Source organism: Platalea leucorodia (genome assembly GCF_965183815.1).
Source record: "Platalea leucorodia genome assembly, chromosome: 6".
In the NCBI taxonomy this organism is placed as follows: Eukaryota; Metazoa; Chordata; class Aves; order Pelecaniformes; family Threskiornithidae; genus Platalea; species Platalea leucorodia.
The window spans coordinates 75,969,737-75,996,033 of record NC_138828.1 but is presented as its reverse complement, the minus strand read 5'-3'; the positions used below and the strand labels follow the sequence as shown (position 1 = coordinate 75,996,033).

At 44.0% G+C, this 26,297-nt stretch overlaps 1 protein-coding gene across 1 annotated transcript in view; it reads left to right on the top strand.

The window, feature by feature from the left end:
* Positions 1 to 6,835: 6,835 nt before the first annotated feature.
* HGFAC (HGF activator) overlaps positions 6,836 to 26,297 on the top strand; it is a gene marked incomplete at both ends in the record, with an annotated part of 41,003 nt that continues 21,541 nt past the window's right edge. The window contains 7 exons of the mRNA XM_082315911.1: positions 6,836 to 6,901; positions 8,456 to 8,510; positions 10,365 to 10,461; positions 16,176 to 16,249; positions 21,230 to 21,343; positions 22,413 to 22,544; positions 23,921 to 24,031. Coding sequence (XP_082172037.1) covers positions 6,836 to 6,901; positions 8,456 to 8,510; positions 10,365 to 10,461; positions 16,176 to 16,249; positions 21,230 to 21,343; positions 22,413 to 22,544; positions 23,921 to 24,031 — 649 coding nt within the window. The remainder of the gene's footprint in view (positions 6,902 to 8,455; positions 8,511 to 10,364; positions 10,462 to 16,175; positions 16,250 to 21,229; positions 21,344 to 22,412; positions 22,545 to 23,920; positions 24,032 to 26,297) is intronic.

Sequence of the window (26,297 nt, the reverse complement as noted above, 5' to 3'; positions counted from 1 at the left end):
GTGATACTTTTAGCTGAAGGTAGGTATAGCTGTAAGCACTGGCCCAGCGGTGTGGGAAGAGAAGATGCTAGTAGAGAGCAAGACCAAAGAGGCCATGTCTGAGGGTCAGCAGTGAGATAAGGGGTAGAAGCAGCAGATAAGCACCAGGATGTGGGGTCTGGTGAAGAGTGATGTTGAACGAAAACATGCCAAGGCCAACTGGAGGAACTATGGGAGAAAATCCAGGAGTCCAGGAGCAGATCCGTCTCTATGGGGAGCTGTGATGGTAGTGTGAAGGTATGCAGAGCTGCCGAAGGAGTGCCCCAAGCCCTGCAGAAGGCAGAGGGGAGAGGAAGACCTGATAATGCAATGAGACCGGCTCGTGCATGAAGGAAAATGTTCACTCTGCTGCTGCGCTCTGGGGAGGCAGCGGAGGCTGCTGGCAAGGTCACGGTCCAGGATGGAACATCCACAGCCAGTGTGTCAGTGAGGGATGAGGGTGGTGAGGGAGTGAGATGAAAAAAATAACATGATAGATCTGAGAACAGTTTCAGTCCCTGGGGAGAAGAGAAAGGAAATTCGTGCAGAAAACCCCAGAGCTGTGAGCTCATGGGTGAGGGAAGCCAGGAGAGCTGCTAGAGGTGCTGGAGGAGCGTGGGAGGTGAGAGGAGTGAGGAGGAGTAAACATTTGGGTGAAGGCGTATCTTTCTGTCCCAGGATTATCTGCTAAAGCGCAGCAGCGCCAAATCTGTGTTTGCTGGATCCCAGCTGCCCAGCAACCAGCCTTTTGCAGCTGCGCTTTTACCAGCCTCGCTGCCTCTAGGCGAGGGGAAGATGGTTTGTAAAAGGATTTGTTTGCTCTGTTATGATGTGGCAGAGGTTATGCACAGCTTGGGGACTGTGAATATTAACAGCAAAGCCTGGTGCAGGAGCAGATGGACTGGGACTCCAGTCCTCTCTGAAAGCCAAAACCATGTCGATTTTTTCCCCTGGGATTTCTGAAGCTCCCAGGGACAGGAGGGGATGACACCCAGAGGTGTTTGCAGTTGCAATGCGGCTATGTGGAAAGCTGGGTGTTACACTGTTTAAGGTCCATGTGAATAACAACTTTTCAGTTTGATTTGAGCCAAAGCTTTTCTTTTTTTCTTGATGAAATAAGCAAACAAGTGTAATGATTTCAGCTTTCTTCCTTCGCACATGGCATTAGCAAGAGGAGTGCAATGGCTTTTCTCTAGGCACCACTCCAGAACAGAGAAGAGGAGGTGGAGGCTCACTTCTTGCCCAGCAGTGAAGATGTTGGTTTTGGATGTGAGCGCCCAGATTGAGGTTGCACCATTTCCCGAGACAGGTCTGACCCGCGCCCTCCCGCCTCAGGGCAGCTCCAAGCAGTGGGTGTTAGAGGGAAGGGGAAGGATCCCTCAGGTACTGCCAGTGTTGCTGCATTGCCTTATTTTAAAGTCTTTTAAAAGTCATTAGACTTGGAACCCCTCAGTTCTGGTGATTGGGATATCCATTAAGTAACTGGGACAGCTGAGTTTTGGTAACGGCTCCCAGGGCCTGAGGATGGGAATGATCTCGAGCAAGAGAGATGAAGGGAATCCCATCCAACAGTGACACTAAGGTCTGCAGCATGGTTTGCAGGTCCCCCAGAGGAAATGAAAAGAGGCAGGAGGGTTTGTACGTCAGTCTCACATCAGCACTGAGTCCCTTGCTAGTACATCAGCAGCAGAATTGCCACACATGATTGCTTGCATCCTACCTTCCCTGAAAGACAAATTTAAAGTTGTTTTTTTCATGCCAGAAATACTTCTAATTAGATTCATAGAATCATAGAATTGTTTAGGTTGGAAGAGACCCTTAAGATCATCAAGTCCAACCATTAACCTAACACTGCCAAGTCCACCACTAAACCATGTCCCTAAGCACCGCATCTACCTGTCTTTTAAATACCTCCAGGGATGGGGACTCAACCACTTCCCTGGGCAGCCTGTGCCAGTGCCTTCCAATTACTTCCAATTGACTTGCACTCATCAGGTTGTATAAACGACTCGGACATGGCACACTTGCAGTGACTTTAGATCTAGCACTAGTTCCTTGTACCAACAATGCCATAGCCTGCAACTGTCTCCTTATCCAGGAAGCTAGCTTTGGGCTTTGTGACAATAACGTCAGCTAAAGCCTGGACATCACGTCATCTCAGGAGGCAACACTGGCCCCTTAGTTGGCTGCCATATGTCACCTTCAAAAGGGATGAAGAACCTGGCTTTGAAAGAAGAAAACCTTATTGCCTTATTACTATGAAAAAGCATAGAAGTTTGCAAAAATAAATGGGGAAGCAGTTAGTCATTAGAAAATATTATAATTTTTCTTCAGTTTTGCAGTAGCTGAGTTGTAGGTTTCTCAGAAACATTTACCATGGTCAGGAAATAACGTAAAAATGGAGAACACTGCTGAACTTGCAGTCATGGGATAACCTTCCCCCAGCCTGCCTGGCAGCTGACACACAGGAATGAATGCAAACGGATGTGTGTGTGTTTAGACTTGTCTTTTCCACTTATGTCTAGTGTACTAATTGATGAAAAAAAAAAAAGCAATTTTATTATTTCATATTGGTGACTGACTCAGTTAATTTACTTTTTGTTGATATTTAATGATTTGGGATGGTTGTTAATATTGTTTCATTATTACTAAGTAGTTCAGAGTCTGGGCTCAGTCTGGGCTTTTATTAATTATTGTTAGATTTGAAGAAATAAACGACATTGTGATGTGGGAAGTGAGGAAAAGGCAGACGTATGAGGCAGCATTATCAGTATGTGCTATACCCCCTGCAGCAAGGATTTCTGTCTCTTTCTGCTCATTTATTGTGTGTTTATTTGCCTTTTCATTTTCCCATGATGATGTCAATAATAAGGGCAAAATGCTGAAACTGGGGGATTTTAGCCTTTGATACAGAAGGATTACAGCCTGCAAACACAATAAAGAGTTCCTAGTCTTACTTTGAAACCTTCATTGACTTCAGCAGTAGCCGAATCTGGCTCTAAATGCATTTGGATTATGTATGCTCCACAGGAAATGTTCAATATTATGTGCAACATAGTTAAGAATCGGAATGTGTCTTTCTTTAAAAGGGAAATGGAATTTTCTTAGAAAACAAGAACCAGACTCTAGCTGCAGTTTCACCGGTGGGATGAGCTGCAATACAGGCTCCAGGCCTTACAGCTGCCAAATATTCTGTCGCCCCAAAGCCGGGTCTTTCCTCTATCTCCAATTTCCCGATTTTCTCTCTTTTATATATACACACACACTCTCTCTCTCTTGTATATATTTATTGATATTGATATTGATATTTATTTATTTAGTGTTTTACAGAGCCTGATTTGAAATGAGTGCTAAATGAAGTCTAAGATCCAATGCTAGGGACTTTATCTTGAATGCCATATGGATTGTTTCCATATCTTCATTGTTTTTCTTGTTGCTGTTACGGTATTCGCTCCATTCACACCTGACTGTTTTCTGCCTTTATGGAAAGTTTCCTTCAGTATGCTGGAAATATTGAGTCACAGATTAATTGATCTGAGAAGATTAAGGGGAGCAGCTCCGTGGGCTCCTCAGCCTGACCCGTGGGGCGCTGGTTTTGGTAATGTTCCCCGGGTCTTGCAGGTTGGTGGGCTCTCAGCTGCAGTGATATAAACCAAGCAGCATCTCCTCCCTACAGCAGAAGACATTTCTCTCATGGTAGGCATCCCCAGAGGTCCTAACAACATGTAATCTGGTGATATCTGAATGAGAGAGTGGCTCTTTGGTCTTTGGCAGAGGCAGAGGGCTGCTGCGGGCGCGGATCATTCGATGTGTTGCGTGCTGAGGAGGTGGCCGGCTGCGTGCACTGGTTCTGCCTTCGTCTCTGGTTAGTCTGTTCCTGAGGTCAGGTGCGATTCCTGTAAACTGTCTGAGCACCAGCGATTGCGGCACCCGTGTACGTGAGTAAATAAAAAAGGTTATGCTTGCTGAAACTCCCTAAGCTCTGTGCTGCTTATTTTTCCCCCATTTTTATCATCTTCACATTGGAAGCAATGTGCATCTGGATTCTTGATGGAGAGGCTGTGGAGTCAGAGGTGAACATGTGTTAGGGGAAGGGATGGCCTCCCTGCTTGGTGCCTCTCTGCCTTTGGGGTCATTCCCAGCTCACCCAGGACGGTGCTGCTGGACGGCTCTATCTGGAATGGCATAAAACCGGACCGGTGTAAGGGATTCATGTGTCTCAGCTCTCTTTCCCCAGGTTTGCTCCCCAACTGTCCCTCCATACACACTGCTTGTGCTGCTCATGCTAAAAGCTTCACATGATGACACACAAATATCTGCAGCCAAGACCTTATTCTTCACCCTTATGAACTCCCAAGTGCCCAAAGCCCTGTGAGGTTTGTAAGAATTCAGTATCAAAACTGAATCTTCAGTTTTCTGAGTAGTTTCTTGCCAATGAGATACAATGCTTCTCCAAAAAATATGTGGCATTTTTACTGATTCTAAGAAACGCCTGATGAAGACAGGCAGACTTTCTTCTGGTTATAAACAAGTGAGAGAGTCACTGATCATTTAGCATAATTTACAAGAAAACACACCTTAAATTCTGCCTTTTCTCTATGGCCATAAGACCTGTTCAGACACTTCTCGGCTGAACCAATGCAGGCAGCATACCTATAGTAGCTAGGGTTTTTTAATGATTCATATCTGTCTGAACTCTGAAATCACTGTTCGGTCATTATTCAGACCTTACTCAGGGGTAATTCCCATTATATGGTGGTGCTTCTCTGGCAGCTGTTGCAGCTCCTGGCTTTGATGTCTTTTCCTTTTGTCTTGTGCCAGCACTGTCCTATCAGTTGAAGTGGCTCCTGGTGTTGGTGCTTCTTCCTTTTTCTTATGTTGAGGAATCAGTTTGAGCTGAGAGTTGTGACTCCCCAGAAAGATACTCTGCAACTCTTGCTTGTAGTTCAATGCCTACGAACTACAGCAATGGGCAGCAGACACAAGGACACAGAATGCATTCTTGCTTTTCTTCTTTCTTACTTTTAGGCATGGGAGAATGCTTTCCTACAACCTGCCTTGGTCACCACAGAAATACAATGTTTCTGGTGCTGGAAGTGGATGGTTTTTATTCTGGAAATGGATGGAAGAGGGTATTTCTGCAGCTTTAAAGAAGTATCTTCCTCCACCCCTTGCTGTCCAGTCCTTGCTCCCTCACTCCTCTCTTTCCACTGAGCTTTTGGGAACTCTGGATTGAATAGCAACTAATGGATTTTTTTTTGCTTTCTTTGCACAATTTCAGTAGCCTGGATGGTAAGCAGAGGTTTACAAGCCATTGTATAGGCATTACTAGTTTCAAGCCTGATGGCCAAAGTCAAGAATGAGGGTAGGAAGTGGAAATCTATGTTCCAGCTTTGCCAGGTGTCCCCAGGCAGATCAGACTGTCTGCACATCCTATTTCCATGTTTGAAATGAGTGAAAATAAGACAGATCTATTCCACAGGTCTTTTCTGAAGCTTTACTTACTTCAAATCTTCAGGCAACAAACAACACATAGAGACAAAGAATTTTTTTCTGCTTGTTTGCTCTTTGCTGGATTTTGGGAAGAAAATTCCAACTTTGCCCAGCTCCTTCTGTTCCAAGCTTTGCTGACAGTAGGAAAGTTTTGTCCATAAACCTATATATGTGCAATTGTACTAACAAGAGCTATTACTGCGATGACAGAAACAGCAGTGCGATAGCACAGCCAGGGGAAATCCTATCCAACATTATAAACCATCATGGCAAATGGTGCTGGGGTGGCTCCACTGCACCGCTGGGCCCTAATGCCATGGTCCTGTTGGGTTAAAAATAAAAAATCACATCTCTTCCATAGCTGTGCTGGTGAAACTTCAAAGGGTAGAGCACAACTTAACCAAGGACTATGGTATTCTTTCTGTTGTTGTGGCTGTGGGGATTTTGGGTGTGAAGAGGTGCGGTCCCTGATTGACAGGACATGGCTGGCAAAAGCCTCAAGCATAGACACAGTTGTACCAGCCAAACCTGTGGATTTTGGTTGTGGGGCAAGGTGGGGCTGAAACAGACTCTACTGGTGAAATCTCAGTTTTAGCAGTACCCTCTGCATCCCTATTAGAAATGCTTCTGCAGTGCAGCTATGTCAGCCAAGCACTTACAAGACAGAGAGGGCTTTGCTCAGGTGGCTGCAGAAGGGAGCTTTTTGGTACACAACATGTTTTGTCAGAGTAATGTCTATTTATTTTCTTCCTTTTTAATTTTCCCAGTCTGTTGCTGAAAGGCTGCTGTTGTAAATCACGGCTGGGCAGGTAACCATCTGTTAATGAGTAATTCTTGTGTCTGATACCAGCATTGATCTGCTCCGTATTTTGCAATGTAATGTCATCTCCTGAGTGGGCTTGCTTGGAGCAGCTTGTTATTGCTATACCATGCTTTTAATTAGCTCCTGAAGGGAAAGAGATGGGAAACATCTGGATGGTAAATCGTCTCTGATTATGAGAAACATTGGATCAGCTCCTCCGGAGGTGCTCTTAAACACTTGCTGAGTATACCGGTGATCACCTCCGAGGGTCAGGCACTTTGTAAACTCTTCACTCCCTGTGGTTTAGGAAGAGTATCTCACTACATGGCATTCCCATCTACCCACAAAGGCATTAATGATTAACAACGATAACAGCTCTGCTTACTTAGAAAACTAAAATACCCTAAAGTCAAGTAAATCACAGTCACTTGTGAAAGCTCATTGCTGATTCACCCTCCTGCTTCAGCCCAGCCCTGGAAGTTTCCCTCTGCCAGGCAAAACCTTCGTGTGAGGAGAGCAAAGATGAAAGTCTGTGCTCCTTTCACTGTTGTCTTGGCTCTGACTCTGAGCAGTGACTGTGCAAGGATGGTAAGTCTGACTTTTCTGTTTTGGAGTGGTGGATCACCTATGTGCTGGCTGGCAGGGCAATGTTGCTTTGGGGTTAGATCAGTGAAGCTGCTGACCAGACCGAAAGGAAGAGTGCTTCAAATAAAAAACAGAAGGGATTTGCTAGATGAAGGCTCACAGCAATGCTGACTAAGCGGGGGGCCTGTAGGATAGCCAGTCCCATATGTATCTGCATTTAAGGAAATTGCTTACATCCGTGCCCTGCTAGGGAAGTAGAATGGGAGGGGAGGAAGGACCACAAAAATTGAAATACTTTGAAAATGCGTCTCAGAAATGTATTGACACAAGCAGGTCCCTGCAGCAGCATGGGAGGAGAGTGCCACCCCACCAGACTTTACTGTTACCTGGTAACTGAGCATGCCAGCTTAGGTAGCCATGTCCTTCTTTTCAAACCTCTCCCTGTTTTCATGCCATGCCCTTCAGTGTTTTCATCATGTGCTTTGTGTCTTTTTTGGGGGTATGTCTGCAAGGCAGCTGCAGCACTGCTAAGCATGGCTGTGATGGTTTGACTTTGCTAGTTTTCTTAAACCCCACCACGGCCTGGCATCCACCATGGACTAGCAGCACAGCCAATAGGCTGGACCCCCAGCCGTGTGGCATTATGATTAGCCTTATTTCACTAGCTAGTTTAAAACTAGCTCAGATATACTTAAATGATGCTATAATCCTAACTATCCCAGTGAAATACAGAAGTATCTCCTTAGACATTGCAGGTGGGAGCAGAGAGGAATATTCATGGTGGCTAGGAAAAGATCAGCCCTGGCTGAAGCCATTGGAGACTGCTCAGTGTTGGCAGTGTTAGTGTAGAGTGCAAAAGCTATTTCTTCCTCAGAACTGTTCAGGCCCTCCCTATATATCTTAGCAACAGCTTTGTCTTATCCCTTACTTACTTGTTATGCCCCCTATCCAGTTCTGCGTTCATGATGTGCTGCTTCCTTGACTGCTTTTGTGATATTTTTATCTTGCTATAGTTCAGCTGTCAGCACCTTTGGTGGCAGCAGCACTTTATGTGTATTACCATTTTTTATTATTTCCTGTGGCTTAAAATCAGCTCAGCCTAGTGCTTTTTGCTTGCTGATTAGCGAACCCAAATAAAGTAGAGGTTGCTTTTTTAACTAATGCCCTGGGGGATACAGCTAAATGGCAGGAAAAGTCAAGTGCTGGGATATTATTTGTAACTGTGAACTGGCCCCAGAATGCATACATGCTTCTTGCCGAGAGAAGTAGGAGATGTGTCCCTTGGCAATAGAAGGATATACTGGAGCAGAGCTTTGGCCTTTTTTGTGCTGTGCTGGGTTTTCCTGGTTTAACAGAGACCTTTCACGAGCCAGTGTTTATTTACCCTCTTTCACCAGACTGTGCCCCAGCAAAAATCACATGCAAATAATGAGATCTTTGCAGAAGCACTGGGAGAAACACAATTTCAGGGCACCCTGGAAAGCATGTTTGTCTCTGTAGGATGGTTCCCAGGGTGAATTTGTGTCTTCAATCCACATTCTTTTTTTCTCTTTGTAGCACTACAAATCTGGGGCAGGAAGAGGCTCAAAACATGAGTTCACTCACCCACAAGGTACAAAGTCAAATCCAATAGGTTTCATGATAGTAAGAACGATCTGCCTGTCTGTATCCATGCTGTGCAAGTCAGTAGGAAGCCTGTCTTTGTTTCAACATGAATAAGGATTATGGAATGGTTATGCCAATATTAATTTCTGTGTGGAGGGGAATTTGGGATTAGCTCAGGAATCTCAGGTAATTTTCCTTCAGGTGCGGATTAATGGGAAGGTGCTGATGGGGTTTTAGTTTGTCTGAGCTGGTGTGGCTTATGTTCACTCATAATATAGTGTGGCCGTAGATGTGCAACTCCCTTTATTTTAATCAGAGCTGCGTCTGCCCTGTGACTTCAAAGTACATAAGTTCTTTGTATGTATAGGTTGAACTTCTGCCACAGCCCTTGATCTCTCTGTGGAAGAAGGGTTTGAGCCCCATGCAATTTGCCGGGTTGCATTTGCTTTTATGGCACCTAAACAATCAGACGTCCTGCTCTGTGTGGGCATTGCGGACCTCCATTTTTAAAGCTCTTGTTGTCCTGTACTTTTGCTGTTATGGATTGCATGAATTGGGTCATTAGTGGTGCCTTTACAGCTTAGAACAGTTTTTTATGTCCTTTGGGATGCAATATGTCTTCTGAATGGGGAGGTATTTTCACGGCTCTTGTAACTGCTTATAACGGGAGGTATCAGACAGAGAAGGTAAATATCTGAACATTGGCTTAATTAGTTCAAACAATGAAAGCCAGGCTTGAAAAAGGGATAGTAGAGGGGCAGGCAGTAGCTATTTCACATTGACAGATAAGGAGACAGTTAGGGCAGATCAACTGACCATAATTCCAGCCGGTTAGGAAGGGTTTGGACCACAGGGAGGGGTTATTTTTTCCATAATCCTAATAACTGGCCTCAGGAGCTCTTTGAGATGATGAGTCTGGGCTTGTGAGGGTTAACAGATATCGCAAAGGTGTGCAGGAGCCCCAGCCGTGACTGAAGGGGTAAGCTCAGGACAAGGAGCCGTTGTACATCATCACCGAGAAATGGAAATGTGCTGTGCTGCCAGCTCGGTTGTACGCCCCATTTCTCTCCTACAGCAATGGTTGGCTTCCCATTCATGCTCTCGGCTCTCAAAACTGATTGCTTTTAGTTTAATGGTTAAATAAGCTCTGACAGTTTTTCATTGTCTTTTTTATCTTCAGTCTCTCTCATTCTCAAGACTCATCTTGAAGGTTTTTTTTCTGCTAGACTCCCACTAGCCTTCCTTAGACTCCCACCGCCCTTCCTTAGACTGCCATCACTGACATAGTGAACATAAAACTTGCCCTTTTGAGACATTGGTCCCATCAATTTCTCCCCACTTGTAAGGAATCTGCTTATCCCAAAAGGAAGGTGGTATGATCAAAATTATCTGTCTTCCCCCAACATAGAAAACCTTCTTTCTCCTGACTGTTACTATTTCAGTTTGTACTGCCTGCTGCCTTAATTGTTTTAAACAGATGTTACAATGTGATATGGAGCCTGAAAGGATACTACTTCAGAAATCAATTTAATATGCTATTACAATACTACATAATTAGAAATGATAATTGCAATTAATGAATATAATTGGCATTTGCTGTACCAGAAATTGCGATATATTTTGAGCTGAAACGATGTGAGATCTTTATTCTACCACAGAGCCCATTAATCTTTGTTGATTTGGTCATTACGTAAGATTTTAAGCCTCTTCTTACACACTAGAAGTTGCAGAGACACAGAGTCCAAAGTACAGCTGAAAAACTTGAAGATATCTATCTTCATAATTTCATATAATAACATATAACATATACCTGTGGGTTGGATTTCAGCTGCATGATGAGGTTTTTACTCTTGTATTTCAGTGTTTACAGAGGATGGAAATTTATGCAAATTTCCTTTCCGGTACGGTGGAAGGTTTTATCACTCGTGTTTGTCAAATCTATTTTCCCAAAAGAAATGGTAAGTTAACATTGCTCATAAATGAAGATAGCATTCAAATGAAAATGCCATCCTTTTAGTGTTTTAATCTTGGTTTTAGAATAATTAACTTGAGCTTGATGTCATGCCCAAGGAGAGTCATGCAGTTTTCCTGCTTATAGTCAGGGCCCTCAGGTCAAGACTCGTGCTCAGAGGGGAGGGAGCCCAGGCATGGGGTCTCCAGGGCCACAGAAAGCTCAAGAACTGCAGAAATGTTTTTTCCCTTGGCCTTCATATTGGAATTGCAAACTTATATGAGTGGCAAGAGCTTGTACAGAAAGGGCAGGGCTGATGAAACGACCTGCTGAGGGAGAAAGGAGAAATGCAGACCCTTGTAAGAGATGACACTCCATTAAGGAATTGATTGATTTGTGTGGGCCATACTTGTGCTGCAGCAGAGACCATCTGAATTTTTGAGGAAATTTGTCCCCCCCCCATCTCTAACGTCTATCCAGATTGGCACCAGGCCCCTTTTGGACAGTGCAGTACTAAGAGGTGAGGTATTACTCCTGCTTGTTGGGTAACGATTTATTCTACTAATGTGTTTAAGGCCAAGTCTCCTTATCTTGAGCAAGGGTTATTCTTTTACATATGCAGAAGTTAAAAGTACTCATTAGTACTCATTAGGGGCAGTCAGGTGAGAACCCTACTGCAGCAATGACTGAATAAACAAGACCAGCTTTGCAGACAACCCTATCTAATGGGCATATATTAACAGAAATCAAAGGCAACAAAGCAGGGAATGTATGGGTACCAGTAATGTGAAAATATATGTACAGATGAGCTATATGAAAGGCACATACTTGCATGTTTTCAGGGTGGAGATAATATTTTATAGAGTTTATTTTACTCGCCCATGCAGGGCAGAACTCTCATTTTTTATACTGGACTGTCTAATTTTTTCATGATCTGTGTCATCCTTCTGATGGCACATCTGTTTTAAGTGTAAGTGCTGGTGTAATGTAAACAAGACAACACAAATAGACATAGAGCTTCAAGCTAGGAGACCACTTCTGAATTTCCCCAACATCCATAGATACAATCCAGATAAGAAAAGCCTCAAGGAAACAAGAATTCGAGAATATCTTAAGTAAAGTAAGGGAACTGGAATAATTTTGCAGTTTGAACCCTGTCTTTGATGAACTGTAGCCACAAAGAGTTTGACCTTTGGACCCACTTCATTTCATGCAATGCTTAAGATGGATCTTGTTAATACATGACACTCTGTGTATTTGTTTTTTAGCCAGTTAGGCCACAGAAATGGAAAAAAAATGGATCCCATCCATTCATAGGTTTTTCCAAGGTTAGAGCATGCTTTAGAGCTAACCTTGGACAACTTGCTCTTATGATTCTGATTTTTAAAAAGCCATTTACAAGCGGGGAGACAAGGAGGAGGACAGCTGGAGCTGTTTGGTTTTGACAGGCCATTTCACCCCGTGGCTGACCTTCTGGCCAGTGTTTACTCTTCTTTCATAAGCTAAAAGCAACCTAATGTGTGACTTCAGGCAGAGAGATGCCGGGAAAAGAGCCCTGGATAACAGTTGGGAAACCTGCTCTGTGCATTTTTGTGTGACTTGGCCCTAGCCCATGCTGGGCTGATGCTGAATAACTGATCCCAGGGGACCTGGCAGGCAGCAGGCGAGGGCAAGGCTTGCGCCCTTCCTGCTCCTGCCTGCCTGCGAGCTGCTAGTAAGGATGGAGATGATGGGAGGCTGGATGCAACCTGCCTCTTTGGGGGCAAATGCAAGAAGACCAGACCAGGAGATTGCTGGATTATGCACTTAATGAGTCCCTGCCCTTAGTCCTCAAGTCATACTTTAAGGCAGGACTACAGGCAGGACTCTACAGTGCGAGCCAATGCCTGCTGCAGTTGGCTTTAATTTTGTTATACGTTTTCTCATACTACATATGACACAGGTATTGTGTGGTAGCCCATCATATTATGTTCAATGAAAAGATAAGCATTTAAGAGCAGTGTCTGTCTTAATACAAAGCTGGATATCTCATTTATGAAAGCTACTGTGTTGATTCAAAGGGCTAAATGTGGAAGGCAATCAGACCTGACCTTGTCCATTTGTAACATTAAATGTTTCAACATAAATTAGAGTCCTGACCGCAGAAACCTCTCCCTACTTACTCTGAGAGCAACAAACAATCTTTATATCTTTATAAATATTTATTGAAAACACAGGAAAGGAGACAAAATAATTGCGGTATTTGAATAACAGACTTCCTTTAACAGCATCCTCTATTGCATTTCCCTTTAATTTCAATCTGTTTTCACAGATAAATTCCTATTTAGTGGCCTGTTACCAGGTACTAAAGATGTCATGCAAATTTGCCTTTTGTGTTGAAGAGAAAAAGCTAGCTGGAACTGTTGCTAAAGTTCATTGGTACCTCCAGAATGACAAATCAGTGTAGGGACAGACAAAATTGGGGTGCAATGAACACCTGTGAGAGCAAATGGGAAGGGTGATCTGAACTGCCACCAAGCTGTGGCTGGAGGGATGCTGCCAGCACCCTGCCCCTGTGTCCCGTGGTGGGATGGCTCCCCTCGAGATCCTTCTCAAGGGGAACGGCAGGAGCAGATTTTGGCGCAGATTTTGGCTGTGACTTGGAAGGTATTGACTCATACCCTGGAGAAGCCTTATCCTGTGCTCGAGTGCTGGATGCGTGGGTCCCCGTTGTGCCAGGTTGCAAGGGTGGGCTTAGGTCTGTGTAGGAAGGGCATGATCTTACCATCTTCTCTGGAAACAGGAAGATTTGATAATTTGGCCACAGACTGAAAACAGTGCAAAGGAGGGCTTTTTGGTCAGCTGGATTACAAGTTGGAGAGTTTATGCCAGTCCTGGAAAGGAGAAGGACACACAGGGTGAGCCAGGAGACACCAAGCATCAGGCTCTGGGTTTTGCTGGTGCTGGTGCTGGTTGTTCTGGTGTTGTCAGGCAAAGTATGGCCATCTCTTGTGGTCAGGACAACACCTAAAAAGGTCTGAGGGAACCTCCAGGCCTCGAACACAGTGAGAGCACCAGGCGTGATGGCAGAGCTCTTTCCTTCCACCAGTCTGGCTCTGGCCCGAGGCTTTGCTTGCTCTCCAAAACATCCTATTATTAAGGCTCCCAATGCTCCTCCATTTATCCTGCCTACCACTTAGGCCTCATCTGTGATACACCATTTTGTCTGTCCATTTCCATGTTGTTTACCACACATGGGTTTAAAATGTTGTTTAAATCAATCCATAGTAGTGGACTTCTCTGGTGTAATTAATTCAGTACTCGTGACTTTAAGTTTTCACTTTTTTTATTAACAATTTTATGTGACAGGCTGATGTAAAGACATTTGTTATCTCATTAATTTAGAGAGTGGGCCTATTTACAAGCAGCATAAAGAAACAATAAGCCCGTTTGGTTAGTGTGGCTGCTGGAGGTAACGCCCCACGAGACCAAAATGTCATCCCTTTTTTGGTAAGCCTCCCAGCAAAGAAGAGATTTTAAAAAGAAAATGAGACTAGTGAACTAGCTTTGAAGATGCTCTGAGCTCCAAACAGTGAGAGATATGTGGTGGAAAATATAAAAGGATTATGTGAATGTGCAAGAAGCCTGCACTGAGGAGGCAGCCTGGCATCACAGGGGAGGACCAACCTCTTTGGAGTCACTGCAAAGCAATAGGGAAGGAGGGGACTGGTTGTGAAGAGCATTGGGTGGGAGGACCAGTGGGTTGTGGAAAGCTGGTGGAAGAAGCCTCTGTCAGGGTCTCTGATGACAAAAAACATTTAAGAGGGGAAAAATTGAATTCTCCATTTGCTTGGAACTTGGCTGCTACTGGACAGACTCTAGAGAGTATTAATTTGCATATAAATTGTTCTTTCCCTCCTAATGATCAGAGTTTGAATTCTTTAGACGTATACGAGGCCTTTTCCATTTGCTTCTCCCATGCTGCTCAGTGTAACATCGCTCTGCTAAATCAATAAAGTCAGAAGAGTTTGGATTCTCCTTCCCCCTCATGGCTGGCAAAGACAAAGTGTTCAGTCAGAGAGGGTTTTGCCAACGACACAGGCAGTGCACCGCCGAGAACCACTTTTAACTTACTCCTCACCTTAATCCTCGTGTGTAATAGACCACCCCTTAAAAAAGCACGATCCACTTCCCCCTGAAGGAGCACAGAGAAATTTCCATTAACTCCCAGCAGAGTCTCCCAGCCTGTGAGAAAACAGCCTCTTTAAGAACGTGTCAAGTTAATCTGCACTAGGCTACCAAGCACCTTTCTTTTTGTGCACCTTATATAATTGAGGTCACCAAACTTAATATGTATAGCCTATTCAGATGCTCCATAGGAATTAAAGCATTTTAAATACCACATAGCATCTAATTAAGAAGCAAAGTAGGACAGTTAAAATGGTAGACATGCTCTACAATAAAATTTCAATCATCTAGCTTGTGACAACCTAGGGTGAAAAAATATTTGATAGCACAACTGTTCAAGCTATGATAAAAACACACATAATAAAAATAGATTATCAGGCATGTTAAATAAAGCAAAATCCTATTTCTTCCAATGCCATGTAGCTACTTGCTTTACTGTGTAGTGGCAGCTGATATTCATTATGCTGCATCAGAACTGGTTAGGGAGGATGTTTTGGTGGACGGCACATTGGGACACAATGTGGACCTCCAAGGTTCAGCCTTGGTTCAGTCACACACTCCCTGCGTGGCCTTGGGGAAGCCTGTAAGTCTAGCTCTGCAAATGAAGAACAGCAGCTTAATGCTCCTCGGAGTGCTATGAGCCTTGGAGATAACAGACTGATGAGTCCAAGGAAAGTGCGTGGATAAACCGTTGTCAAAGTTTGTATCGGTAGGATTCCCATGGGTGGCGTGGCATACAGGATTCAGCCCGCTGCTCTGCAAAAAGAAGAGGTTTTATCCATGCATTTGGAAATCACCCTCATGTCAGTTATTTCCTCATTTTGTCTGGCAAGCTAAAAAATAGAAACACTTTAAAGGAACCGAGGGCAAAATACGTTTACCGCTGTAAGCCAGGAAAAAGTCCCTCTGTGGCCAGTCTCGTGCCTCCACAGATTATTAAAGTAACTGACAGGCATAAAAAATAGTTTGGGTCCTGTTTTTCTTGTTTTGTAATGAATAAAGGAGACATAACTTATTTGCTTTGGTTTTGGTTTTTATTTCTGTCTTTCGTTTTCTAATCTTAGAAATAGAAAGAAGGTTGGGGTTTTCTGGGGGATTCATTGGAAATCTCAGGTCCTGCTTCCACATCTCATTCTTAATCTGTATTTCGTTTGACAGAAATGGGACAGAGAACCTTTAACAAAAAAAACCCAAAACAAACCATATTTTTCCTCTGGTGTTAAGAGATTTTGAATGAAACAGATGCTAACAGGGTGGTGAGGCCCTGGAACAGGTTGCCCAGAGAAGCTGTGGATGCCCCATCCCTGGCAGTGTCCAAGGCCAGGCTGGATGGGGCTTTGAGCAACCTGGTGTAGTGGAAGGTGTCCCTGCCCATGGCAGGGGGGTTGGAACCAGATGATCTTTAAGGTCCCTTGCAACCCAAACCATTCTATGATTCTAATTAGGAAAAAAGTATGAATTTCCAGGTTGCCAAAGAATGAAGGCCATATAGTTGCAGTGCAAACGTCCAGGTTGCTTAAAGCTGCACTAAACTGCACCTTTAATCCTTTTCAGGTGTTCAACAACACATAACTACGACCGGGACAGGAGATGGGGACACTGTGCTTCATTGCCCAAAGACCACTCAGGTAAGACGAGCCATTGCTGAGTTGCTCCAGACACCTGGCTCCCACTTTGCCACCTGCAGTAAGGAGGGACGGTGCCTTCAGTGCTACTTTTATTTGTGTACACAGAACAAGCCTTCACATTAGCTGTTTCCAGGATCTCTCTGACTCTGCATAACCATAGCATTGTGCTGTGAATATCACACAGTCTTTCATTCGCTCTCTGTTGACTAACTTGAAGTCATGGAGAGAAATTATGGTAACGCCAACATGGAAATCCGAACTCCTGCTAGAGCCGAGCAGAGAGGTGATCGTCTTCTCCTCCCTCACAGCTTGGATGTGCCTTTTAGCTTTCCCCTCATTTAATCAGCTACATTTTCTGTCTCTTTGACCAGTTAATTTTTTAGAAGGTACAGAAACATTTCACACCCTGTACAACACACAGCCATGTCTTCCAGCTGTCCTTCCTTGAGATCTCAGGGTAAGGAGCAGACCTTCAAAACCAGACTTCCTTGGGCTTTGGGCCACATCAGAGAAGACAAGACATTCATTGCAGGAGTACTGAGGGACAACGAAAGGGTTACTTAGATGAGCAGTGCTGCAGCTTCATGGGGTCACCACACTCCAGTGCTACAATTAGCTCATTGCGAAAGTCTGTCTAAAACGGGAAGCCAAGGTCTGCGGCGAACTCTCCTTTCTATACAAGTCCTTTTGATTGACACACTGGGTGAAAGCATCACGTCCCAAGCAGTTCGGTGGGGAACATGCATCCCTGACCTCAGCAGTACCTCGATGGCTGGCCCTTGCTTGTCTCTGTCTCCCCAACTTGATGTTTCATGAGCTGGATGCTGGGGAATCTCGTTTTATAAGGAACATATATATCTAATTCTCAATTTATAGAGTGACAGACCCACACTGAAAAATCAGGTGTTGCACTGATCAGACTTGATGCCCCTGAGGTTTTTTTTTTGATCTGTGTCTAAATGCTGATCATGTTTCTCTCTTCTCCTTTGTACTACTTTCAAATGTGATCTGTCTTGTTTAGTCTGCAAGATATGACCAGACACCCTTAGATGTTTGCTTACAGCTTTCCAAGGAAGGGCATTTTCCACCATCCCCTTGTAAGGAGTTCTCCATCATGTCAGGAAACTCATTGCCAAGCTGATTACAATCTACCAGAGCGCTTGAAAAGCCAACGTTAGCTGAATCATGCTGAGAGTCTAAAATTAAGCAGTGCACAGCATCATCATTTTAAACTTAACAACTTTAAATTATTTTCCAGCCTGGCTTTAAAACAGATTAACAGTAGATCAGAGACAAATGACCTAATACCAAAACAAGCAGCAATGCATGTGCCTTTGTAATGCAAGTATGTCAGACACGAACGTAGACTTTATAGACAGTTCATGCTTACAATAGTCAGGTTATGAGGGATGCACTTACTTGTTCATGAGTGCCCTCCCAGAGCTTAAAATGTTGGAAGCGGTAACTCGTGACTGCTTTAATCCTCCATTGAAACACTGACTGTCACGGTGGTGGCTGGGTGACTCAAGAAGGCTTTTCCAGTAGCTGAAGAAGGAGGTCTCCAAGCCTAGCATTGCATTTTTGGGGGGGCCTTGTGCCACCCTGTCCCTCCCTTAGCCCATCGCCATGGCCCTGCCAGCTCCACATGCAGCCATCCCTGCAGCGAGCTGGCTGCCCGCAGGCCTTTTTGGGCTTTCTGGCTCATTTTTGCCTGTTACCCACCGCAGCATTGGATAGGGTGGTTTGCAACAAGAAAGCCACCCTGTCTGCTTGCCCCTCGCTGAGGGGTATTGCTGTCAATATACGCTGGCACCAGTGAGGGCTTGCCCCGGCTGCTGTTTTCTTCTCCAGAAAAAAAGGAATTATATGTGTGAGAGAGGAAAGGAAACAGAAAAAAAGATGGGGTAGCTGGAAGAGATCACTGCTGGCTGTTACAAAGAAGAGACTTTATTTCTGAAAGCATCTAGATTTTGTAAAATTAAATAGAAATGTCTTTAGCTGGTCATTTATTTACAAACATAAGTCTACTTATTTTTTCAAGCAGCAAGTACTGTGTTTGGACTTGGCAAAGGTTTAACAGATCACCAGCCATAGGTTAAAGAGAAAACGTTTATGGTGAGGTTGAAAGAAGGAATGGCGTCATGGCTGAAGGGAATTTCAAGCAAACGGGAGGAAAGTGCACCTGCTGGGGAAGATAGCTAGGAAGAAAGAAGCAGTCAAACTGAATAATGCTGATCTTTAAAATGTGGCAAATATATGATATGATTTTGTTGTGAAAAAAATCCACTAAAATATAATAAAAAAAATCCACTAAAATAAAATCAAATCCCCCACTTTGGGGGAATCTCAACCACTTTATAGACACTTGAAAAACAAGAAAAAATGAAATTTTGGGGGGAGAGAGTATCCTTTGGCCATGAGAGATTGGTGAGGAGTGTGTGAACTGGGATGGAGAAGGAGCTGCTTGAAAGCAAAGGCTGAAGCACAAACTCTCTCCAGGCCAAGAATATCATGTGTACATGGGGAGTCGACTTGAAACCATTGGAGCTGCTTACAAATTAGTGTTGCGCAAGTGTTGGAGGCATTGATCCAGAAAAATACATCTGCCAACTTCAAGTGAAAGTTTGACCAAGAAGTGTTTAGCTTCAGGATGAAGTGAAGCTCAGGTATGAAGGCTCTGCTGGAGGGAGATGTTAATACTGCACTGTACAGAGCCAGAGCTCACCGTAACAACACCCAAGGTACTTGTTCAAACCCCCCCTGAAATCAGTGGGATTTTTATCACTGCCTTCAGGTTTCCAGAGGGTCCTCCACTCTCGCCTAGGAGATCTCTGTGGAGAACGTGTAATATCTGCCTGATGTGATCCCTTCATACACATGGGCCAACTGGGCTGTGAACGCGTAGTTTGTATATATGTACATATATAACGCATGAAAGTGCAATGCCTGTATGTGTGGGACTTCCAGATCTTGGGCAGTCTGTTAGGGTTACTGCTCTGAACGTCTGGAAATCTTGGGCAAATGGCCAAAACCCCAGGGAGGCCCAGACTTGGGAGAGAAGTGCCAGACAGTGAGTTTTTTTAAGAGACTTTTGGACTGATATGGAAAGAAGAAGTAGAGCGGTGTGGGCTGTGCAGGCCGGAGGAAGAGGCATCATCGCAGGAGGGGCTCTGGGGAAGGGCAGTCCCAGTTCTGGGAAAGGTGGGTGGCAGAAACAGAAAGTTTTTGTGGGAAGATATGGTTAGAAAGGCGAGACAAGGCTCCTGCTCGTTCAGCAGAACCTCAGAGAGGTGAAGCTGAAGTCAAGGTCATTGCTAGCAAGCACAGAGTGTTTTTCCCATGAGGGTGGGGAGATACTGCCGGGCGGCTTTAGACATCGGCTGAGCTTGCAGGGACTTGGCACTCCCCAGTTAATGGCTAGTTAATGGTGGGCACTCTTCCCTGCAGGGAACTGTGAGGTGTCCATGTGCTTATGAGTCAGAGTTGGTCCTGGACTCCATGGAAGGTGGGGAGGGATGCAGAATATCCCAGGGAAGTCAGGCTGGAGTGGTGGGTGGGATGCAGTGAGGGAGTCCGACCGGGAACGAAATGGAGGACTGGAAGTGCTCTTTGCAGATTTAACGAGGGTACGAAAAATGACTTGAGCAGCATTGTACCAGAAGATGGCCTGGAGATCAAGTCATGGTTTGGATGTGATGGGAATAGGAAATACAGGATTTTGCTTTGAGGAAACATTACCCCACTAAAAGTTTCATAACTATCAAATGGCAGGAACAGCAGGAATGTCGCTGCCTTTACTTGCTTTCCCCTGATGTTATCCTGGAGTGAAACTACCAGTGAATACACCCAGGCCTGCTATCTGGTATCAATTACACCACTCTATTCTGAAGTAAATATTTTGATCTGTGCAGGGGAACCTTCATATTTACACCGCTGTAGCAAAGCTCAAGGTATGCCTTTTGTGCTTCGCTTCAGCCCTGTATGTTTGTGCCTGTGTTTCTATATGTTGCATCCCATGCTTAGGACCACATTAGCTGAAGGAGCACCGGGATTGAGTAACTCTACAGTTGCCCTCGCATAGTATGACTAGCATTAAAAAAGAGGATTTGAATGCAGACAAGCCATTGGCCCAGCTCTGCAGCGGGTGTAAAACGTGATGATGGTTGACTTCAGGGGAGATATACCCCTCAACACTGCCTGAAATCAGGAACGTCGGCTGGCTAGCAAGACTCCTACAACTTCTGCCTTGCACATTGCCAAGTAAAGCTTCCATCACAGGAGTCAGACAGTTGTCCTGGCACACCCTCTCCTCTCCCACCCTATTTTCCCATAATTTAGAAAATTCCTTAAAAAACAGATACATGAGACTGGTCCAGTTTAATCTTGTTTGGCCTGATTTACTTGGATGTACCCTTGTTTTGCTTCAAAATTTTTTCCTTTGTTCCAGCTGTCCATTAGTTTTAGACATAATCCAAAAATCCATAGCAAATTCTTCGGTCAAGGGTTGTCCTTTGTGCAATTTGAAAAAGAGATGCATAATCCCGGTCATTGATGTTGAAATGCGAAGCATGCAGGGCAGTAATCCAGGCAGAGGCAGAGCTGCAGCCTTCCCTCCCCAGTGTAAAGGCACAGCTCCATCTTGTGGGCATTTGTCCCATCGTCTTCCTCACCAGAGTGGCAGCTCTGGCAACTTCGGGAGTGTCTGGACCCACCACCTTCGGCCAAGTTACTCTGGGGGAGAAGGTTCAGCTCAGTGATTTACTATATGTTTTTTAAAAGCTGGATAAATATAGCTGCTATGCAGCTGGAAACAAAACCAACGTAAACTGGTTGGATAAACATTGTTTTAGATTAATAGGTGTTACTGAAACCACCGTGCATTGAACCAAAATGGTTCGTGTAACTAAGCCGACGCCTAACACAACAAAGCATGGCTTATCTGGTACCTATTAACAACACCTTCTTATGTGGCTTGTCTAGATCACTGCGCAAGCAACCCTTGCCAAAACGGAGGGACCTGTTCTCTCGCTCATGGCCATAGGATGTACCACTGTACCTGTCCCGAGGAATTCATGGGCGAGGACTGTCAGATGAGTAAGTATCTTCTTCCATGAGTGTTACAACATGAAATACGAGCAGTAAGTAGAGCTCATTAATGTTTGCTTAATGAAAAGGTAGTGATGTTGTGATGGGAGAGACCACTGCAGCATGAATGTTTCTGTAGGTGGATTTCCAAATGGTTATGACAGAAATCCATTACTGACAGGACAGCAGAAAATAGCTCGATTATACAGTTATTAATCCGAGCATGCTCTGAGCCAGTGCAATATTAAGCTATGGGAAACACGGAGAGCCGCTTCCCCTCCCTTTGCTGTTTTCAAGATGTAAATATCCCTTACATGCTTGGAAATGACTAATAATATCATTCAGCAGGTAGGGCAGGGACACATGAAAAACCAACAAAATTTCAGGTGACGCCTTATCCCTTATGCATATGCACACATGGGTCTATTATGACTTTTCCTGTGACGTCAGCTTTACACCTGGACAGCTACCCCACCTACAGGGTAGTCACTTCCAAAGGAGGAGAGTCAGGCCAAAAGGCTTTGCTTGGGTTATTTTTCCAGTTTTATGTTGGTGTCACTCCCAGTTTGCTGCACATCAAGCGAGAAATTAGGCTTTTACACTGAGGATTTTCAGTTGCATTTGCTGTTGTTTAATGAAGGCTTTTGCCTGCAGCTCTAGGCTTCTCTCTCGATGCAAGCAAAGAAGCCTTTTTCAGTCCCAGTGCTCCACTGTCTCTAGCACAGCCCATCATCTCTGGATGATGCAGTAAAGTGGGACAGACACAAGTGTATAGCACTGATTTGATTTTTTGTATTTGCTGAATGAACTTTTGGAAGAGCTTAAGTAATGGTGATGCTGTCATGCTCACAGGGCTTTAGGAGAAAGCCACCTCTGCCTCGAGGTCCTTGGAACTGCTGCTATAGTGGCTTAGTGCCTCCACACTATGGAGGCTGGCTTGCTTGAGAAGGACCATCAACAAACATGTATCTGCTCAACAGGAAAAAAGGGCTGCACAGGGAATGATGGAGATTGTAGTGCCATTCCTTGCAAGAAATAACCGCAGAAAGCTTGTGTTGTTTTTTAAACTGTGTTTCAGAGAGATGTTTTGACAACAGTCTCTATGAGTTCTTTGATGTGGGCATGAGCTGGTCAAGAGTCCAACAAGGAGCTGTGGAGCAGTGCGTCTGCGTGAACGGCCAGATTGAGTGTGAGAGTGTCGAACACAAAAGTAAGGCACTGTTTTGTATTACAGCTGTTGGTCTGCAGGGAGTGGGGATAAAGGACAGTAAGGATATCAAAGCCTGAGCAGCGTTGTACACAGTAATGCTGCTTTTGCAGCTCGTGTACCCTTCCCAAAAGAGAACATTTTTGTTGACCTTTCCATGTGTGAGCAGTAATGCTGACCCGGGAAATCACTTCAATGTGTCTATCCTTATTTGAGGAAGTAATTATATGTGTTGAGCTGAATTTTAGGGACGCTGCTCAGTGCTTTCTTTACCAGGGATGCAATCCTGAACTGCAGCATGTAAAATATGCAACAGGTTATATAGTAGAAGTGGTAAAATTTCTGACCTCCTGAGCTCTCTTCCAAAGCTGTAACATGCCTGAGAGGCACACCCTCCTCTACTCTTCCCCTGCACACCTACAATTGCTTCATGTTGCTGTTTCACCTCTGAGATTTTTTCCCAAGCCTATCCCACTCTTGAGTGGCCAGCATGTAAACTCTACCCACCTCCAGGATCCCATTTGCCCTGCATCAACCCCAGGGTCCCATGATTTTTGGCCTGACATACCCTTTCCTGGTTGGGGTGATGCTTATGTTTTGAAGCCTCTTCCTTGTTTTGAGGCTTCCAGGTGCCCAACACGGCTGGCCAGCCAGCTGCAGGGCATGTGCTTCGGGTTGTCACTGATCTGGTGAAGCCAGCACAGCACCTCCCTTTTGGAAGGAGAGATGGTGGGAAACGAACTGGTATGCGTCACCTATACATGTGCTCCGGTACGGTTATTCTGTTATTCAGTCTGGCTGACTTTTACCCTGCCCTTTGAAATAGGTAGGTGCTTTTATTCCCACCTGACACAACTGGAAACTAAAGCATGGAGAGAGTTGGTGGCTTTCTGGGACATCATTGGGAGTCCATGGGAAAGTTGGGAAATTTGATAGGACTTAATACTTCCCAGTCACAGATCCGAAATATTTAACTGAGCTCCCTGCTAGATACGCTGTTACAAATTTTAATGCAGCTCAGGGGCAAACTTGGAATTGGCAGAACCCTCTGTACAGAAAGAAATGCTAATGCCACCACCATCACCACTGGTAATAATAATCACCACCCCCATTTTAGCTATTGTTCATTGGTAATATTTTTCAATAGCTCTGCTGACATTACCCAATAAAAGTAAAAACAATGAGACAGACCTCAGTAGGCAGAAATCAGCAGTTTCCTTTTCTTCAATTTATATCAAGTGTAGGTCTGAGAAGAGTAAAAAAGGAAAAACTTCCCCAAAGTGTATATGCGCGGAGAAGGTGTACTAAAGTAAGTTAAAACGGAATGATTCTCTTGAATAGTTTGTGCCTTTGGTTTGATCTTTGGTTTCTGCTTGTAGGTTGTGTTCGTGATCCTTGCATGAATGGCGGAGAATGTAAAATGGTTACCTTCAGTGGGAAAATAGTATGTGATTGCAAAGGAAATTATGCAGGGAAGTACTGCAATATTGGTAAGTATAACAACCTACTGGTGGGCAGGGAATTTAGAGTTTTCATCTGGGTGTGAAGCTGGTGGGTTTTGCCTCTCTGTTGTATTCTGCCTTTGCAGACATTCCTTGTGCTAACTGAAGAGTCACACAGAACTTCACAAACAAGTGTTTAATGTATTCCTACAGTGTAAAACATAACACACTCTTCTTCACCGAGACCCTGATTCTAAAAATATTTGTTCATGTACTTAACTCTATGGAAAATTAAACACAGAAATTTTAGTCCACTTACTCATGCCCGTAAAACTAAGCACATGCTTCCATTTTGCAGGATCAGTTGCAGAGCTGTACTCTAGTGCAAACTCTTCCCCACAGATCCGTGCATATTACCCTGTCCCCTCATAAAGTAGGGATTTATGCTCTGACAAAATCTAGCAGCTGGCTGTATTTGGTAGCAGTAGATTGTCGTGGGAAGTAGATAAAAATAAAATGCACACCCTTTGTTTGGGTTACTTTGTACATTAAATTACTAGCATGTTTAACCCGGTACAGCTTACCTAAAAATCCTTACTTTCACCGGTGTGTCAGGGCAGACAATCTGCCTTTTGGTGCCTATGTGTTAGTTCTGTGTTGCTTCTTATTAGATGCTACATAGTTTTTGATATAATTTTCCTCCAGAATATCTAACGTTTCTCACTGCATGGGTTAAATCTGCTTACAAGCTTACCTGTATGATAAATCCTCAAGTTGTATTAGTGGCTAGTCTTCAAATACAGCAGGTTTTAGGTATAAATTATAATAGACCTTCAATCATACCAGCCTGTGATCCCATCAACTCACTGGCTACATCTTTCTGAGTACATGGATCCCACGCCTCATCAAAATTGAAGACAAGACTCCTGGCAGCTACGGTGGGCAACTAGTTGTTCTGAATGGGTGGTGGGGTTAAAAACCATGGTAATGAACACTGGAACTGGTATCTGGTATTCTTTTTTGTTATTCTGATGGTTAACAAATGGTGTAGCCAGCTATGCAAGCTGGAAAAAATAATCCATTTGTGAGACCAGCAGTACAGCTGAAATAACAAATAGCAGGAGTGAATTGGCAAATTGAATGGTGTATGAACTGGTTCTGAACCTTCACTCATGAGGCATGAATCGTGCAAAATGGGCTTGTGACTCTTAAGTCCCTCCTAAGGAGTGATATTGTAGCTCTGTTTTTTTTTTTTGTCCTTTAGCTGCCCTAGTGCAATTTGTCCCAGGCTTTGCGAACGCTGCTGCAATGATTTGGGCGAGGGGCTGCATATGCACAGCCCACATGCGACCTGGCATCCCAGGGAGGACTGCGCACTGCTTGTCTTCAAATAAAACTGCTTTTCAAATTCCTATTTCGTTATCAGCTTCCCCTGCCCAAAGTGGCAACACTGTGCATAAACATCCACCCAGCATGGCCTGGATTATAAATACCAGGATGACAGTGTTATAGCTGTAATACTGGTTTCTGTCTGACTAGCTTAAAACAAGAAATAAGCAAGTGCTCTTTGATTACTTGAAAATAATAAAGCAAACATTTGGTTTGCTAAACAAATGGCTGTAGATGCTTACAATCCATCTGCGTTCAGCTACCTAACACCCCCACACAAAACGGGAACTGAAGGATTGTGTTTATGTGTCAGGGCCTTGCAAACAAGTTTAAAAATGAGAAAACCTCTTTGCCACGATTTAGTCATTCTGAATTAATGCAAATAAATTAGTGCTGGTGTCTATAGACCTGGTAGTATCATCACATGAGGGCAATGGCATTCTGGGGAAAGCACTGGGAGCTCATGCTCTCAGAGCACATAGAACGGATATTTAAATATATGTTGGATTAATTTTTTCTTCAACTCTTCAATTTCATGCTGTGTGCACAGCTGGCTTTTTTTCTTTGTTTTTCTTTTTACTGTCTTGTATAGTTTCCTTTGTCCAACAGGACTGAATTGTGAGGTTACCCTTTAGTCTGAATAGCTTATGGTTATAATGCTTGATTCAGAGAAAGTTACAGTGTTGCCAAAATGTACTTTATTCTAAATTATTTATTTATAGATGCAACCTTAAACCCAAGGTGTGATGCAAAAATGTCGTGTTTTTTTTTAAAAAAAGAAAACAATCAATTTAATAAACAGTAGGTACCCCAAGATGTTATTGGGCTGTGACGTGTTTGAGGTCTCTCTGATGTCCTCTGCCTTTGACTTCTACAAAGAATAACCAGTCTTCATGCATTTCTAATGGAAAACCAGCTAATTTAT